Raw genomic sequence first — 17,708 nt, 5'->3', positions numbered from 1 at the left:
TCTAACTCACACAATTCTCATCTACTTCCTAAGTATTTCTCTACCCAAAAAGTTGTTCTAAAAACAGCTAGAGGAGTTCCTATGGTACAACCTGGACTCTGCCACAGACTTAATTTTACTCTTTACAGAGCCAAACCAGTTATTCTTTTGACCATATAAAAATACTAAGATGGGGGCCATAAAAGGCAGGTCTGCCCTGGCGTCCTTTCAAGAGGCTCACACCTGCCATCTCCAGAGTAACTCTGTGCTTGTGGAGGTGTGTGCTTGGAGATTTGGAGCACAGAGGCAATTGTTCTGATGCCTGAATTCTCACAAAGTTTAGCCAAAACCTATAGGTACCTGTAGGCTAGTGTCAGTACTGGGATTTCTCCTTCTCTTTCCTCCACGTCACAGGTCTTCTAAAGAGGAAGAAAGGACTGAGTTTAAGAGTCCTGAAATAACAGCCCTATTATAAGTCTTGGCATTCTCCCACTTGGAAGTTTATTCTTTCCTTCTCTATACTTTTTAAGTCCTTGCTCTTTTTTGCATCATAGAATGTCGTATTTGGGGGATTGTAAACCATACACTCTTACTTGTTCCTACCTATCACAACCTTCCTGCCCAGTGGGGGAAAACGGTCCTGCCCTCTTTCTGCCGTCTTCCCTTTTGATTCCTTTTGCCAGAGGAGCAAATAGAATAAGCCTCAGTGAGACCCCAAGGTCATCGGTTCCTGCCTTTGGGCTTGGACATATAAGCTACCTACGCCAATCACGAACCTGTATTTAAAAAAGCCTCCAATCAGAGAGAACGCACTGCTGCTTTTTGAGAACTGTTGCCCCATGCAAGCTCACACTATAAATGTCCTTCCCTATCTGTGTGCACTCTTATCTCACTGTTCTATTTTTTCCCTCATTTGTATTAACCCTTTCTTACCGTTTTTTCCTGAACTTTTAGGCCTTCTCTTCCTAGAACTGGTGGGAGACAAATGCTATTCTGTAAACGGCCAAGATGGTACGGTGAGTAGTTCCTGGCAATGCTGGCGCTCTAACCCCAGGCTACGTGGGACAGACAGACACCCCAGGGGGATGGCATTCCTGTTTTTACAAGTTATTTATTTGCCTGCTGCCGCTGCTCCTCCAAGCTAAACAAACACTCTAGATCCTTTTTAACTTCATGACTGACATTTCTGAGTCTGTTTGCAATCGGGACACTAGAGGGCTCCCAGGGGTTAAAAATAAGCGGAACGGTATTTGAATGAAAACTGATTCAGCACGGCATCTTTTCTCAGAATTTAAAGTTTATTTTTTAACTATTTTTTTTTAATTCTACATCTTAAAACGGGGCATAGCCAGTTTACAAGTAACCATTTTGCTTTGCGATCAGTCGTTTCCAAGGGAACTTTTAAAGCTGAACTGAAATGTTTGAAATGTGGAACACTCTTGACCATGAAATATGCTCTACTTACATGCCTCAGCCTTTAAAAGTTCTTTGCATTAGAGTCAGGGATTACATTCTTCCTGGAGCCAAGCTTGGGGCCAGCTGTGTAAGTAAGGTTGCTTGTGAGTTTCTTCTTTTGCTTTTTAATAGTGAAAAAATAGTGCTAGAGATGCTTTGCTTTTCTTTTAACTGACTTTGGTGGGGGAAAAAAAGGAATAAAAAGCTGTGGGATGGATTTGTGTTGTCTGTGCGTGTGTGTGATTGAATAAATAGAACTGTTTCCTATAATATATAGCTTTATTTTGCACTAATATTTAATGTTAGATAATGGAACATATAACACATTGTACCATTTGATTAAGAGAATATATTCCTGAATTTGTACATTAATACTTGGTCCTTCTGGCTGATTATTTAAGGCAGGACTTTTAAAGATACATATGGGATATTATAGATTATTTTAAACTATCTATTACTTGTCTTGAATGATTTCTGAATTTTAAAAAGGAAAGCTTTGGCTTCAGAATCAACTTAAATGACTCTAGTTATAAAATATTCTTGGATTTTTGCAACTTATTTTTCACTACTTCGACTGAGTATCAGATCCATTTATCTTATTTCCATTTTTTAAGTTTGGTTTTATTTTTTAGCATTTAGTAGTGGTATTTATGAAAGGAAAGGGTTACTTTTTTTCTTTAATCTTTCAGAGGAACTGAAGTGCTTTGAGATTGTGACTCAGTTAACTCTGTTTCCATTCATTCCCAGAAACAAGCCACATTTTTCCTTGGGGAGTCTGATCGTATAAAAGATTTGTTGTTGCGAGTGTCAGAAACATTCCCAAGTTCATCACCAGCTCTTTCCTGCCACCTCTACCCACCGGAGACCACTTAGATACCAAAGCAGACCGGGTGGCTGAAAGCAGGAAACGATGCATCGTGTCAGCGGGAGCCAAGTGCAGACCTTAAACTCTGTTCAACATGTGGATGCGGCTGAGAAATGACCTGTCCAGACAAGCCGGGGCAACTCATAAACTGGTTCATCTGCTCCCTGTGCGTCCCACGGGTGCGTAAACTCTGGAGCAGCCGGCGTCCGAGGACCCGGAGAAACCTTCTTCTGGGCACGGCTTGTGCCATCTACCTGGGCTTCCTGGTGAGCCAGGTGGGGAGGGCTTCTGTCCAGCACGGACAGGCGTCTGTAAAGGGGCCACACGGTAACCATGACACTGCGGAGGTACCCTTTCCTGAGATACCCCTGGATGGTACCTTGGCCCCTCCCGAGACCCAGGACAACGGGACCACGCTAAAGCCCAATGTAGTGTACATTACCTTACGCTCCAAGCGCAGCAAGCCTGCCAATATCCGTGGCACCGTGAAGCCTAAGCGCAGGAAAAAGTATGCAGTGGCGTCTGCGGCTCCGGGACAGAAGACCTTGGTTGGGCCATCCCTTCAGCCGCAGGAAGCTGCCAGGGCAGCTGATGGGGCAGTGCCCAGGTACGCTCAGGGAGGAAACCTGGCCAAGGTTGGAGAGCGACCCTGGAGGTTGGTGTGGGGTCCAGGAGTGCGCGCAGGGGGCTCAGACTTCCTGCAGCCCAAGGCCAAGGAGAGTAACATTAGAATTTACAGCGAGAGCGCCCCCTCCTGGCTGAGCAAAGACGACATCCAAAACATGAGGCTGTTGGCGGACAGCGCAGTGGCAGGCCTGGGGCCGGTATCCTCCGAGAGCGGGGCGCGCTTGCTGGTGCTGGAAGGGGGCCTGCCTGGCCCAGCACCCAGCTGTGGCCCGAGCCCCTGTGGATTACTCAAGCCTCCTTTGGACATGAGCGAAGTGTTTGCCTTCCACCTAGACAGGATCCTAGGGCTCAACAGGACTCTGCCATCTGTGAGCAGAAAATCAGAGTTCATCCAAGGTAACAGATTTCACATGCGTTGTTATTTGCAGCTGTTGGGAATTTGGGTTCATTTTCTCTTTTCCCTTACTCTCTTTTTCTAAATGATTTCCCTCCACCCATGTTTCCCATTTGGAAGCAGCGGCAGCAGCATGTCTTTCCACACGCAGGGCGTACTTTATTTTCCCGGCCTGGGAGGATATGAGAGTTCCAGAGAAGTGCTGTACCGGGCGTGCTGGAGTAAGCCCGTCCTGTGTGATCTTTGCTCTCAGTCTCTGCAGCCCTCGCTGCACTTCCCAGTGGCTCATTAAATCTAATTAAGGCCAATGGCGATTTACGTGATGAGGAGAGGAAGCTGGGGTGCAGGCAGAGACCTTGCTGACGGTTAGGCACGCTATTAACTAGTTGCTACCAGAGGAGGTAGCACTTCATTCTTGGAAGTTTTTAAAAGTAAGGGGGAAGTGGGTTATCTTTCTTGACTGGTTGGAATCTTTTTGAGGGGCCCAGAGCTAGATCTTGTTATATTCAACCTCTTGAAGTATTTTTTTTTTTTAAACAATGTGTTTAACCACTGTATTTATCAAATAATGGGAATGAGGGAAAGATAGGTGATTTACTAAGAACGTATACTAACTGGCCATAACTGTGGTGAGGTTGAGTAAGCCTGATTTCCAAGATTCTCTTCTTGGGTGACAAATGTTCTGGCAGAGTCTAGAATATGCAGCCAATTACCGGAGTTGGAGGAGAAAGGGTTGGTTTGGGGTCATGCTCATGCCACATAGGGGGCTGCCTCTGACTTTTAAGGCTGCTCCATCCAGGGTTTCAGTATAAAGTATCAGTCAGCGTTGGAATGCAGAAAAGATCTCCTGAGTTACAACCATGAATACTGGCTAACCCTGGAGGCTAAAAAGTGCCCCCAAAGAGACTATAAACTCAAAGAATATTCCCTTTCTCCCTGTTACCATAAAATTTAGCTTTTCAGTGAGGTTCCCAGGGACCCTAGAATGGAATGGATTCAAAACCCTGGGAGTGGCTGAGAAGTAAAAATGCATTTCCGATATCTTATAATTTAGTTTTAGAATGGATCCTCCTTGAAGTACCAGTGATTTACTTAGAAAAATTTTGATATTCTTTGCTTATACTGGTTCATTTCCAACTGCTCCAGACTCATTGGCACGTTCTGAGGCTGTAGGTTCATAAAGTAGTCCACCACAATTATGCCCATGTGTGTAAGGCTCTTGAACATTTAATCTAGTGTTGGCAAAAGCTAATCTGTATTGAGTAGCTCAGTAATTGTGAAGCATCATCCTAATTGGTTCCTGTAGTTTGTGCGTGCATTTGGCTCCTGTAGTTCTCATAACAATGCTATGATGTTGGTGCTACTATTATTTCCATTTATTAAATGAGAAAATTGAGGTTTCTGTAGGCAAAGCGATTAGCCTCAACTCCCACAGCTGATAAATGCCTAAGCTGGGTTTTGTACATAGGCTTAGCAAACTTCTGAACATAACCTCATAACTACTGGATTTAGGTGAATGTGTACTTGGTCATCCAAACTGCAGCACTCTGGAGAGAAAGGCGATATTGGTAGGCACTGAGGCGACAGGCATGGGCTCTCCCTCATTATGCGACATTGCCATTCACGTTCATGTCTTAAAGGCAAGAGAAGGTGAACTCTTGGGTGTATCCTGAGGAAGTCTTCTCTGCTACATCCTTTGAGCCTTCTTCAGATGCTCTTGGATGGAAGTTGGGATCATAAAGTCCTGATTAAGAGCTTGGGCTCTGGAACTGGACTGCCTCGGTTTGAACTTACCAGTCATACAACCTAGAAATGTTACAGTATCTCTTTATGCCTCAGTTTCTTCAGCTATAACACGACAATGCTGCCTACCTCATGAGGCTGTTTTTAGTTAATACATGGAACACACTTAGAACCAGTTGTTGGCAATAGGTAAACCTGCAATAAACGTTGGCCATAATTATTACTACACCAAGCACATGAGATGCCAAGTTCACTGAGTTACTCACATGGCCTCCAAGTCTCATATGTCATTTCCTCATGTGATAGGACTTTGGCTAAAAGCAAGGTCTTCTCGTTTTTCAATTAAACCTTTTGTTATGAGGATTCCTCTTTGATATTTAATTCTGTGTTCTGAATTTCCATCATTTTTGAGACTAAAGATTCAATTTGAAGGAGGGGATTATAATCCCAATATGCCCTGGGTATTTCTCTCTCCATTCACATATGAATGATGATGAAAAGAAACCAGGACAGTCATACCGAAATAATTCAACTGGATAAGTTAAGAGGTAAATCCCTAAGATTATACCTCAAAGGATACCAGGCCTTTCTTTACTCTCTCTTTGATACCTTTTCCTATTTAGTCATTGAGAATCACATAGTCAGGCCAGTTTCCTCGGGAACCCATGAAATGATTTACATGAAGTTATAAACACTGTACACAATATGATTCTACTTAAACGGATTGTTATAGTTATGCAAAAGACAGACCAGTTCTGGTAGACAATGCTCAGTTTCTCTCTAGTCTTTTCCTCGCCTGTGTCTTTCTTCCCCTCATTTCCACAGAAATGTGTCTTTTCCTACTAGGACTCTTCTATTCTTCCCTGGTCAAAGCTTTATTTGGATCTCTCTGTCCATCCAAGGAAGGAATGGATCTTATCTGGTTACCCAGCACCTTTTTTCTGGCTCACTTTATATCATCATATTAAATACTATGATATGTATTTGTTCTATAATTATTTCTTTGATCATCTCTTCATTCCCACTGGTCTCTAGGTCTGTGAAGGTGGAGCTATCTTCTTCCATCTTCTTTAGCTGCATTTCTGGATCTTAATGGAGAGTCTGGCACTTAGTAGGTGCTCAGTAAATAGTTTGAATGAATGCAGAATGCATTCTTGATTTTTTCCCAGTAACTTGAAACAATAAATTTATATTAGAAGACTCCAGATTCTAATACTCAAGACAAGTACTACCATTTTTAGTTCTAAATCCAGGCTGGGCTTTCTCTTGGAGGATTTCATAAAGAGTGAAATAAAGAAAAATGTCCTTGGCAGCCTCCTATAATGCAAATAATAGATTTATAGGGCTTATTCCTGTGAGGACCATCAACATGCTGGGTTGGCATCATTCTTTAGTGTAATTTAACAGTGGGTTTTCTGCAGGAGGGACAATGGAATTTAGTGTAGGTAATATATTTCTCCGATGATCTGGCTTGGTCTAGGAGTAGATCTTTTAATATCAGAAAGAACAGATAGCCAGAGAATCCTGTAAGTAGTCTGTCTTAAATGTTGAGTCTGTCTTCTGAATTTTGATTGATGTTTATGTAAATAAATTTATCTCTAATACCAAGAAAGTAGCTAGTTTGTATTGCAAGTTTAATGTGGCTATTTGGATTATCTCAGCTAATCTTTCCAAGAAACCTATAGAGTAGACATTTTTTAACGTCAAATTAGAGATGGAAGAATGGTAAGATGACTGTTCTTGGTCTTATAATGATATAGTTATCCAGGAAGAATTGTTGCCTTCTACTTACCAAGTCTTTCTTTCCTGTTTTCATCAATCTATTCCCCTCAACAAGTTATTTAAGGGTCTCTAAGGTGTATCTTCTTTCTCTGTCACCACAGCCTACTAGTATATTTAGTTATGTAGTATAGTGAAACAAATGACTTACATATTGGTGGACAGATACGGGCTATGAGAACTTTTTTTTTCTCAAGGAAACAAAACAATCTTAACTGTAGCTACGAGTTACTGAATGTGCCTATATTCCGGGTAACATTCTAAGCACTCTGCTTGGATTATTTCATTAAATCCTTACAAAGTTTTTTTCTACCAGGTGCATCCAGTGGTTTTAGAGCCTGGGAACTCCATGAAATTTAACAGACCTGGACATTGAGGCCCTAAATAATTGAGTCCCTTGCTCAAGGTCATACAAATGGCTTGAAAATAAAATGACTATATGAGATGTAAAGGGAGATGTAAAAGAGAATCAAACACTGTGATTTGAGTGATTTGCCTGCCCCCAGCCTCTCTCCGATGAAGCTTTCTGTTGATTCACTCCAAAGATCAAGAGTCCCATTTGTGAAGCTTATCTTCAAGGTTTTAAAAATTGGTAAAACTGGTGTGGATGATCCAATAGGCACAGAGCTGCCAGCTCAGCTTAGTCTGGGACAAGCTCCTGGTTGTATAACTGGCTGAGTTCTAGATGATTCTCCTTGAATATTAAACAATACGTGTGAAATTAGTGGACTTTACTGTTCTCAGGCTATGCAACAGACCATGCTGTATCAGGTTTTACTCTAGAGAGAACCAAGAAAGTGAGAAGTGTGTGCTCAGGGAAGGGCAAGGCAGGGAGGGCCCCTGGTGTAGCACCAGGTAAAACCCAGCAGCGGTCTCTGGAGCAGACTCTCATTCTGTGTATGTCTTTGTAGGAAGTTGAAAAAAGAACTAAAATATGATGTCAAAGTACCATTAAAAATCCCTAACAATGAAATTTTTTTCAATTGTGAATTTATAAAGACTCCAATGTTACACATCACACAGTGTCTATACCATTTTTGGTATCTTTTGTCTAGTAGCACCACTTAATTCTACATAGCAGACAGTACTGTTATTTTATTTGTTTATTTTTTAATTAAAACATTGTTTTTATTTTAGGTTAACACGAGGGTTTAAACAACCACGTCACAATATTTGAATTCACTAGATAGTGTCCCTCTTGTAGTTGTGCCCCGCACCCAAAAGGTGTGCCATATATCCCCGCATTGTGCCCATTAAGTGGGAGCACACCATTCCCCCCACTCTTTCCCCCTTTCTCCTTCCTCATTCCCCCTCCTCCCAATTTGAAATGAATTAAGTTTTTCCCCTATGTGCACATGAATTAGATCATCTACTGGCTTCATATTGAGCACATTGGATACTTGCTTTTCCATTCTTGTGATACTTTACTAAGAAGAATGTGTTTTAACTCCTTTCAGGTAAATATGAATGATGTAAAGTCACCATTTCTTATGGCCGACTATTACTGTTATTTTACATAGTGAATCCTGAGACTCAGTGAGGTTACAAAATTTGCCCTGTGTCATCTAGTTAATGAGCATTGAAACTGGAATTTGTTCCCACTCTGTCTGACCCTGATGCCTTCTCCTATTGCTTCTGTTAAGTCACCACACCTCTCAAATGTGACTTGCTATCTTCATAGGATAGGGAAAAAAAGGTGCCAATTTTAGGACAATCGTTTCTGATTTTACCACCATGCTAACATTTCTGTGTAAGTTCTTTTATAACCTTAGTAATATTTTTACTGAAAGGAAGCAGGGATACACTGCTCTGAACACTGCTACAAGGTTTTCTTATGCAAGTCAAAACTCCAGCGTTTGCCAGATTTGCCTGTTTACCAAACAATCCCATGTATCTTTGGGTGACTGAACCCGTTAGTTGGTTTTCTGCCAATCCATCCTTGTGAGAGTCTCAAATCGTTATAAAAGTCACTGGATAGTGTGTGGTGCTAAAACATTTAGATAATTTTAAACAACAATCCAAATATGCTAAAGTATTTACTTAGGATAAGACAAAGCAGACCGTGTCTGTATGGTATAAGAAAATAAAACCCAGCATCCTTCTGTGATCTTTGATCTAGCAGCCTCTCCAAAGCTTCTCTCGTAGTCTGAACGGTGATATGAATGAATCTCATGGGACACCATTTGGGCAGCTTTTAAGCACTATACTATTTTTCATGCCCAGCATGGAAGATGCATTATATATGCTTTATTTTTAGGATGCTGCTCTATTGCCACAGAGCTGTCATCCTGAATTAAGGTAGCCTAGTTCCAGGAATTCTCTATGTCAAGGCTGCTTAGATGACAAACTGCAGGCACCCCACAAACTTCCATTTAAATTCATTGTAGATCCCAAGTTGCTCCCTGCTTACCAACTTGTATTGCCTCCTCTTATTACAAAGTAGGAGAAACATACTGGGTATTCTTCACTCTCCTTCCAAGTTCATGCCAGCAGCATGAGTTGTGGGAGACGGTGCAGTTGCCGAAGCAGAGAGATGGCAGCTTTGCATTTCACGGAGCTTCAGGCTCTCAGGGAAGCCCAGAATTATTTTGCAGGGAGTTTGAGAATAATCCCATACCCTCTCGACCTGGAAACATACTGGTCTCCAAATCCTAGAAATCTTTGACGTATGTGCAAACTTTCTTAAAATATTTATTTGGAGTGGACAATCACGTTTTATTTTTCAAAAGTTGGATTGAAAGAATATTTTTTTTTTTATTGTAAAAGCCCCAAGGATGTTTCTTTATCAATGAAATGGAGCTGGTCAGCTGAATACATTCATTCATCAGCCAACTGAAGTTTACCCAGCCTGGCTCCAAGCAGTGCTGTGCTCCAGCTTGCTCTTGTTTGCTTACTACATACCTTCCTAGGCAGATGGGGAACCCGGCAACCTGCTCTGCTGTGTTTCTGGAATTTGTCCCTCAATCCCACCACATGGCTGGGATAAAAGGGACAATGAATGGTTGCCACAGCGCTCACAGCATAGAAGATGCATGTGCCTTAACTCCATGGAATCCATTCCCTCCTCTAGGATCGCATTTCTCTTTTTTTCTTCTTTTCATGAATATTTATTGAGCACCTGCCATGTGCCAGCCTTTCTTCTAGTCTTTGGGGCTGCATCAGTGGACAAAATGGTCGAGAATTCCTGCCCTGTGGAGCTGATAGCAGTGAGCATGTGGGAGTTCAGTGGTTGGGAGGAGGAAACTTGTCGTCACTGGTTTCAGAATTCACTCAGCACCTTCCTGAGCTCAAGGCCATGACCTCTTTATTGGCACTGAATCTGCTGCTGTCTTTGAGATGGTCGTAGGACCACACAGGTGCAGTCTGGCGAGACAGCCCATGCTAGCTTAGTTCATGGCAGATATTACAGGGTCAGCCCAATTCTGTTGTAATTAGTGTAATTTATGGCATTTACTGTTCTGTGCAAGGCACTACACTAGGTACTAGGGAAAAGCAGTGGAGCCTTTAATTCAGATCGCTTTGTGGTGAAGGGTGTAGACTGATAGTGTAGACCCCCTCAGTTTGGAGCCTGATTCTGCCACTTGCTAACTTCTTGACCCGGAATAAGTTACCCAGTCTCTCTGTTCCTTTATTTTTCATTAGCATGATGGGGGTAATGGTAAAAACAATGATGATAACAGGACTTAGAGTTATCATTGAGAATTGTATAAAATAGGTATGACATAGTAGCACCCTTAAATATTACCTTTTATTTTCTAAAGTTGATCTAGCTCTCTGTGATATGTTTCTTCAGATTTTCTTAACGTGTTTACCTAGATTGACATTGACTTGCACTAAAATAAACTGGCACCTGAAATGTTCATTTAAAGAAAGTCCTTGGAGTCTATCGTGCATAGTAACAATCTCCTTTATTTGTGGAGTGCTAATATTCTTTATCTTATGATTTATGATTTTACAACAGCCCCATATGAGGTCACACAAGTTTGTGAACTCATCCTAGAAGAAGTGCTACATACCTTATTGCTGACTATTACTGCAGTCACCTTCAAAGTACTCTTCTTGGCCATCTGGTGACCATAGTGATAGTCAGCAATGAAGCATGTGCACCCTTTCTAGGATGGGTTTGTGAAGTTGATTGTCAGACCTTGCACATCAGATTTCTTGAGGGAAAACTGAGGTTTGAAGAGTAACATATGGCCCTTAAAGATGCACAGGGAGTGTGCAGTGGGGGCCTGGGGTACAGGATCCGAGGATGTCAGGGCCTCCTCCTTCACGGCTGTGCCCCCTGCCATCCTTTCCCATTGTGTGTTGGCCTCCAGCAAGGCCAGCCTGGGGCTTTCCCAGTGAAACATCCATCCAGATGCACCTTGCCTTTCCCCTCGCCTTGTGGTCCGATTCCTGATGTGGCTGTGTTGCCTTAACCGTTCTCCTCATGGCGGGGATCCGGGGTGAGGAGAGAGGCAGCAGTGTGTTTGCCATTCCCAATTCCATCATCTCAGTGTCTCTTAGAATTATGGAGACATGGGAATCCAGCAGAGTGCAAGCTGGACAGAATGAGGGTCTGAGAACCTCACTACATCCCTGGCTCTGCTTCTCAGGTTTTTCTCTAATCCTTCTCAACTCAGTGTGAGGACAGTGAAATCATAGTTTACTAGGATGTCACAGCAACCGAATTTTTATTGTAGGCCCATTGATCACTCCTTGTGAACCTAAGGGCTATCCATTAACATGGAGGGGATTCTGAAATATTTACTCATTCATTCATCAAAGTTATTGAGCACTTGTTTCAGTCTAGACAGGACATCCAAAGACGACTAAGAAATAGTCCCTGTTCTACAGAGTTCTCAGCTCGAAAAGTAGGAGACAGCCAAGCAAATCCATCTTTTTACAAAGAGGGTATGATTAGAACCTCAAAGGAGATATTTTTTGGAAGTCCTGCAGGGATAGGGAGGGGGAATTTAGCTTACAATATATATGTAGGGAAGGTGGGAGGGAGAAATTATAAAGACTTTGGGAGAAGTAATGCCAGAACTGGTTCTTAAAAGTCACCTGTGGGTGGAGTGAGAGAAGGGGTGGGTGTAGAGAGAGTAGGGGTGAGTAGAGAGAATAGATGTATGAAATGCAGGAAAGCAGGGTGTGCTCAGCAAAGTAACAGATGACTTCTAAAAATGAGACATTGAAGTTTGAGGGGATGCAGTGAGTTAGGCTGTGGAGAGTGGGGAGTGAGTCCATTTTATGTCATGTCAGGAGCAGGGATATTATCTTGCAGATAGTGGGGAATCAATGAAGGATCTGAAGAAAGCGAGTGATGTAAGGGTCTTTGCATGAAAAGAAGGTCACTCAGGTCAGGAATTCATGGCTCCTTTAATGGTGTTCATAAACACTAAATCACCCAGGACTGGGTCACCCTGATGTGACCAAGACTTTGTCTGCAAAATGTGTTTGACTGCAGAGCCAGGCCTGGTGACTACACCATCACCACCCTTTGAAGTCAAATTTGATTCCTGTTTTTATAACTGGAACATTGAGAGGGAGATTCTGGGAGTTTCCATTTATATAGCGGAAGTCCAGGGCAGACCTAGAAAGCAGAAGTTCCTGCTGATTAGTCAAAGGCTTGGGATCAAGAAGGACACTTTTTTTTTTTTCCTAAAGAAGAACCAATGATTTAGGTGGTTGAAGTAGTTTGTGTTGAGGAAGTCACAAGACTTTCTGCATTCCTGCTTCCTCCCCTCCACGCTTGAGGAAATATGGGCATTATTTTTAACTCAGTTCCATTTAGAGAAAACAAATTATGAAACAGAAGTTATATAAGTAAGTGAATACATTTATTTTTCTGTTTGAAAAAATGCATCTAAAATCACCTGGAGATCTATTTTTTTTTCATGATCTCACCTTATTTTAATTGACAAATAATAATTGCATACCTTTATGGGGTATAACGTGATGTTTGATATATGTGTACAATGTGGAATGATTCGATCAGGCTATTAACAAACCCATCATATCATATCCTATTTTTGTGATGAAAACATTGCAAATATGCGCTTTTAGCAATTTTTGCAAATTTTGAAATATGCAAAAGACCTATGATTATTATTTCTTCTCACCATCCTGTGCAGTATGTCACTAAAGCCTATTCCCTCCATCTGACTGAAACTTTGTACCCTTTGATCAACTTTCCCATCCAACACCTCCCCCAGCCGATGGCAGCCACCATTCTACTCTGCACTTGTGAGTTCAACCTTTTTTGATTCCACATATCAGTGAGCTCTCGAGGTCTTTGTCTGTGCCTGGCGTGTTCCTGTCTCACAACGTCCTCCGTGTTTATCCCCGTCGCTGCACATGACAGGATTTCCCTCTTATAAAGACTGAATAGTATTCCATCGCGCACAGGTGTTGTATTCTGTTTATTTATTCATCAGATGATGGATACCTAAGTTAATTCCATATCACAGCTCTTGTGAATTGTGCTGCAGTGACCATGGGGATGCAGATATCTCTTTGGCATTTTAATTACAGTTCCTTTGGTGATATACCCCGAGGTGGGATTAGCAGGTGGTAATGTCATTCCATTTTTAGTTTTCTGAGGAACCTGTATTTTGTTTTCCATAAGGGCTTTATTGATTAGATTCCCAGCAGCAGGGCTGAAGGTTTCCTTTCTCCACACCCTTCGTAACACTTGTTCTCTTTTGTCTTTTTGAGCATAGCCTTTCTAACAGGTGTGAGGCCGTAGCTCATTGGGGTTTTGATTTGCAAAGTCATCTATTTCTAAGACAAGTCCCTATGTCATGCTGTCTAGCGCCACCCTACCTTTTAAGCATCATAACATACTTACTCAGGTTTATTTCTATTGGCTTTAAAGATTTCTTTCAATGCCGTGTTGACAGTTGCAATGGAGCCCAACAGAATCTGTTTTCTATAAAAACGATGCCCCTCAAGTTTTGACAAGCCCTTGTTTTCTTTAATGGGTTTTGTAGTGTTGCTTTTAACGAAGGGATTTGAGTTGGATTGTCACTTCCTTTTGTCTTGTTGACGAGGAGTCTTGGACCTTGGCTCATACAATAGAAAGAACTTAGATTTCAGCACTCAGGATGTTTTTTCCTATTTTCTCTTGGTGACAAATGCATACAGACATTCACCACTCCCCCTAACATGCTCAGCACTCATCTATAGTTCAATGGAACCAGTCTGCCAGCGTTCAGAGTGAAGGGCAGTTAATCCATCTAGACAGAGGGGATTGTCTATAGCATTCATTCTCAGGGAATTTTCATGTTCATCTTCTCAGAAGAACGTCTTCTTTGTGCTTTTGAATATAAAACAACTTGGGTGCACATCAACATTCAGAGCAAATATTCAGATTACAGAAAAAGCTTTACTGTCAAGCCTCATTTCCAGGACAGCTATATAACCTTTAATTCACGTGAATACCTGCGTATCCTATAAAACCTGCTTTCTCACCCCTCTGACAAAATTTTATCTCTTCACTGTTAAGATTTTTCTAGTGAGTACAGCTCTGAATCATTCTGACAGACCTGAATGTGAAGAGATGAATGCTCTTCATCTCTGAAGCACTTCAGGGTAAGTTGCTTTCACTGGTATCCTGTTTTCAGAGGCTATTTTTCTGTCATCGCTTCAGATCTATCAAAGTTCATTTAATTCTTTTAAAAGCCATATTTTATAAAAAGTGGAGTTCTCCTCACGGAAGTACTTACTGCTGTGAGATGGGGAGTCCTACTGACTAGTCTTATTATCTGCGAGGGCCGTAGGCACTCAGACGTAGCAAGAACAGCTGCCCCTGGGAACAGCCGCACTCACACAAGACTGTGGTGAGTGATCTCGCTCACCTGCCTTGTTCTTCTCTGGAAATCCCCTTTCCTGAGGGGCACTGATTTCTGCCAGGCAGGAAAAATGTATTTAGGGGAAAGTTAACATTCAAAATACTCTGCTGAGGGGAAATGGATGAATATGGAGGAAAGCACAGGCTATTGGTTAAAAACCAATTATTTTTATTAGCTGAACACTCCCTTCGGCAGTCTGAGACTACCTTGTTAATTACTAGTATAGAAAATATATCATTCCCCCCAAATTTGATCATCTACAGCAGAGAAATGGTAAAGTAAATATTAAACTAGATTAGTGTTTTCTTTTCTTTCTTTCTTTTTTTTTTTGAGACAGAGTCTCGATTTGTCACCCTGGGTAGAGAACGCTGGCATCACAGCTCACAGCAATCTCAAACTCCTAGGCTCACGTAATCCTCTTGCCTCAGCCTCCCAAGTAGCTGGGAGTATAGGTGACCACCACAAAGTCTGGCTAGTTTTAGGGACAGGGTCTCACTCTTGCTCAGACTGGTCTAAAACTCCTGAGCTCAGGCAATCCACCCTCCTCGGCCTCCCAGAGTGCTAGGATTACAGGTGTGAGCCAGCACACCTGGCCTAGATTAGAGGTTAATAGCCTACAGGGCAAAAAATGGTGTGCTGCCTGTTTTTATTTTGTGACCTAAAAATGCTTCCTATGAGTGCTCGCTTCGGCAGCACATATACTAAAATTGGAACGATACAGAGAAGATTAGCATGGCCCCTGTGCAAGGATGACATGCAAATTCGTGAAGCGTTCCATACTTTTTTTTTAATGTTTTCTATGATTTTAAAGTGTTGAAGAAAAAAACCCAAAAGATCAATGATTTTACTGTGACACTTGAAAATTGTAAGAAATTCAAATTTCAGTGTCCCTGGGAAAATGTTGCTGAGATGGTTCTGGCCCACGGTCCGTAGATGGTTTCTGACTGCTGTCAGGGCCACAGCAGGAGTTGAGCGGCTGCACAGTGGAAAGGCTGCAACGGAGGCTACGCAGACCTCAAAGCCTGAAATACTTACTTGCTTCCCTTTATAAAGTTTGCTGACCACTGACAGGATCATCACATTGCCAGGAAAGTGGTATCACTTAAAATATTTAATCGCAAGAGAGATACCTGTGGTATCATAGTTAATGAAACATTTGTGACAAACTGTATTTATAAGAAGTAGACATATGCAATATGAGCTACCTCTTTGCCCTGGTAGAAATGTCTGCTCCACAAAAGCAAAAAAGACTGACATCTATTTATGCATTTAGCTTTAGGTTCTGGAATAGGGCTCAGCACATAGTAGATGCTTGAGAAACAATAAAGGTCCGTTGAAGACTGATGAAGTATATGGTTATGTCTGTGTGGGTCTATAAAACAGTCTTATCAAAACCTTTCTGGGGCATGTGTTTATGTTAAGCAGCAGCTTGAGAATTTTAAATGTATGATCTCATTTAATCCTAACAAAGTCAGCTTGGGAAGGTACATTATTACTCTCATATTACAGAAGAGGAAACAAGGGTTAGAGGGGTTATATAACTTGTCTGGGGATATAAAGCTAAGCAGTTACATGGCCAGAATTCAAAAGGTCTGTTGGGTTCCACAGTCTGAGCTCTATGTATAAGATACCTGCTGCTTCTTCTTCTCCTTCTCCTCCTTCTTCTTTTTTTTTTTTTGTTAATTTCTAAAAGCAATTTCTACTCCATATTTAGGTGAGAAAAAAGGATAGGAAAATACATGAGGTAATATTAGGACCAGCTACTGGGATATGAGATTATAGAAGTTTTGTTGGCTATACATTTTTATGTTTTTCCACATTTCATAAAATGAGTAGATTTACTTTTAATTACTTTTCAATAAGAAACAAATGTTTCTTACCGGAAAGAAACATTTGAAAAGAAAAAAAAAAAATCCCAGCAAGTTTCAGTTGTTTATGGAGGTCCTTTCCTGATCCTTTGAGGGCCTTGTGTGAATTTCTGGGGAAACGGCCTTTCCTCTGTCTCATCTGTGACTGGTTTGTGTTGTTGAAGTTCAGTATTAAATTTTAACTCCCTTTAGATACGTCCAAGGCCTGAGCATGCAAAGTGCTACGTGTGTATGTAAAATTTTGATCCAAGACCCTAATGGCTGGACCTTCTTGGTATTTCTCTTTCGAGGTCTGAAATGCACACGTCTTTGAACGTGTGTTGTGTTTTCTTTTCATCTTTGGTTACACTGCTCCAAAGCGTGTCCGCCAGGGCCTGATGGATTGCTGCTACCTGAAATTTATTTGTTTTAAACTGACATAGGAGTTGGGACATACACATTTAAAATGATCTCATGTCTAAGACGATAACTGGGTCCCAGTGGCCCCATATTACTCAGTGGAGTAACAAGAAGTAGAGAGGAGAGATCATGTTACAAACGCAGTTCTTTAGTTATGGGTGATGTTTCTTTGTGTTTTTTTTCTTAATCGTGTGTGGCATATTTCCACAATCCGAAGAACCGTTTATATACATATGCCCTGGCCTAACTCTCAAGGCTAAAGGGAGAAAGATTTTTCTTTCGAACCAAACTGGAATGTGAGTGATTAGAATGATCAAGCGAATGTTACTGAGGTTAGTATAAAGGCAGCTTCAAGAGTTAGAGGAGAGGATGGTTTCCTGCGTTAAAGACTGGGGAGAAGGATTCTAAAGCAAGGCAAGCAAGCAAGGTGGCAAAATAAAAAAGTTTCCAGGAAACAATGAATAAAGTTATATTAATAGATCGAGAACCTCTGAGGCTATTTAAAAGGGGTTTAAAAAATTCCTGTGACATGTATAAACATTCCAGGCATAATTTCAGAGGCCTCTGTGTTGAGGCCTGTGAAGAATGAGTTAAGTGGGCTTTTTAAGGTCTTTGTAAGTTAAGTCATTTTTTTCAAGAGCATCATTCTGAGTTTTGAGTTATGAGCAACGTTTCTCAGCACCATCTCTTTGTGACTTTATTTGGCAGAAATGGGGGTTTGGGAGTGATGCTACTGGTTTTAAACTGGAAGTGTTGTTTAA

The 17,708-nt window shown here is 41.5% G+C and overlaps 1 protein-coding gene and 1 non-coding gene across 3 annotated transcripts in view; both read left to right on the top strand.

The window, feature by feature from the left end:
• The first annotated feature begins 2,412 nt into the window (after window positions 1-2,412).
• Window positions 2,413-17,708, top strand: part of FAM198B (family with sequence similarity 198 member B) — a 44,821-nt gene continuing 29,525 nt past the window's right edge. Inside the window, exons 1-2 of one of the 2 annotated variants that reach the window (XM_023516025.1) lie at window positions 2,413-3,322; window positions 3,441-3,541. In XM_023516025.1, coding sequence (XP_023371793.1) covers window positions 2,413-3,322; window positions 3,441-3,541 — 1,011 coding nt within the window. The remainder of the gene's footprint in view (window positions 3,323-3,440; window positions 3,542-17,708) is intronic. The other variant, XM_023516024.1, reaches the window with a different exon arrangement.
• On the top strand, window positions 15,358-15,464 carry LOC111726896. Its single transcript, XR_002774562.1, has one exon. It is a non-coding gene; the product is annotated as a U6 spliceosomal RNA (small nuclear RNA).

Source organism: Otolemur garnettii, unplaced genomic scaffold (assembly GCF_000181295.1).
Source record: "Otolemur garnettii isolate 467f Iridium unplaced genomic scaffold, OtoGar3 scaffold00085, whole genome shotgun sequence".
Lineage (NCBI taxonomy): Eukaryota > Metazoa > Chordata > Mammalia > Primates > Galagidae > Otolemur > Otolemur garnettii.
The sequence above is the reverse complement of the archived record's forward strand: the minus strand, read 5'-3'. Positions and strand labels throughout refer to the sequence as shown.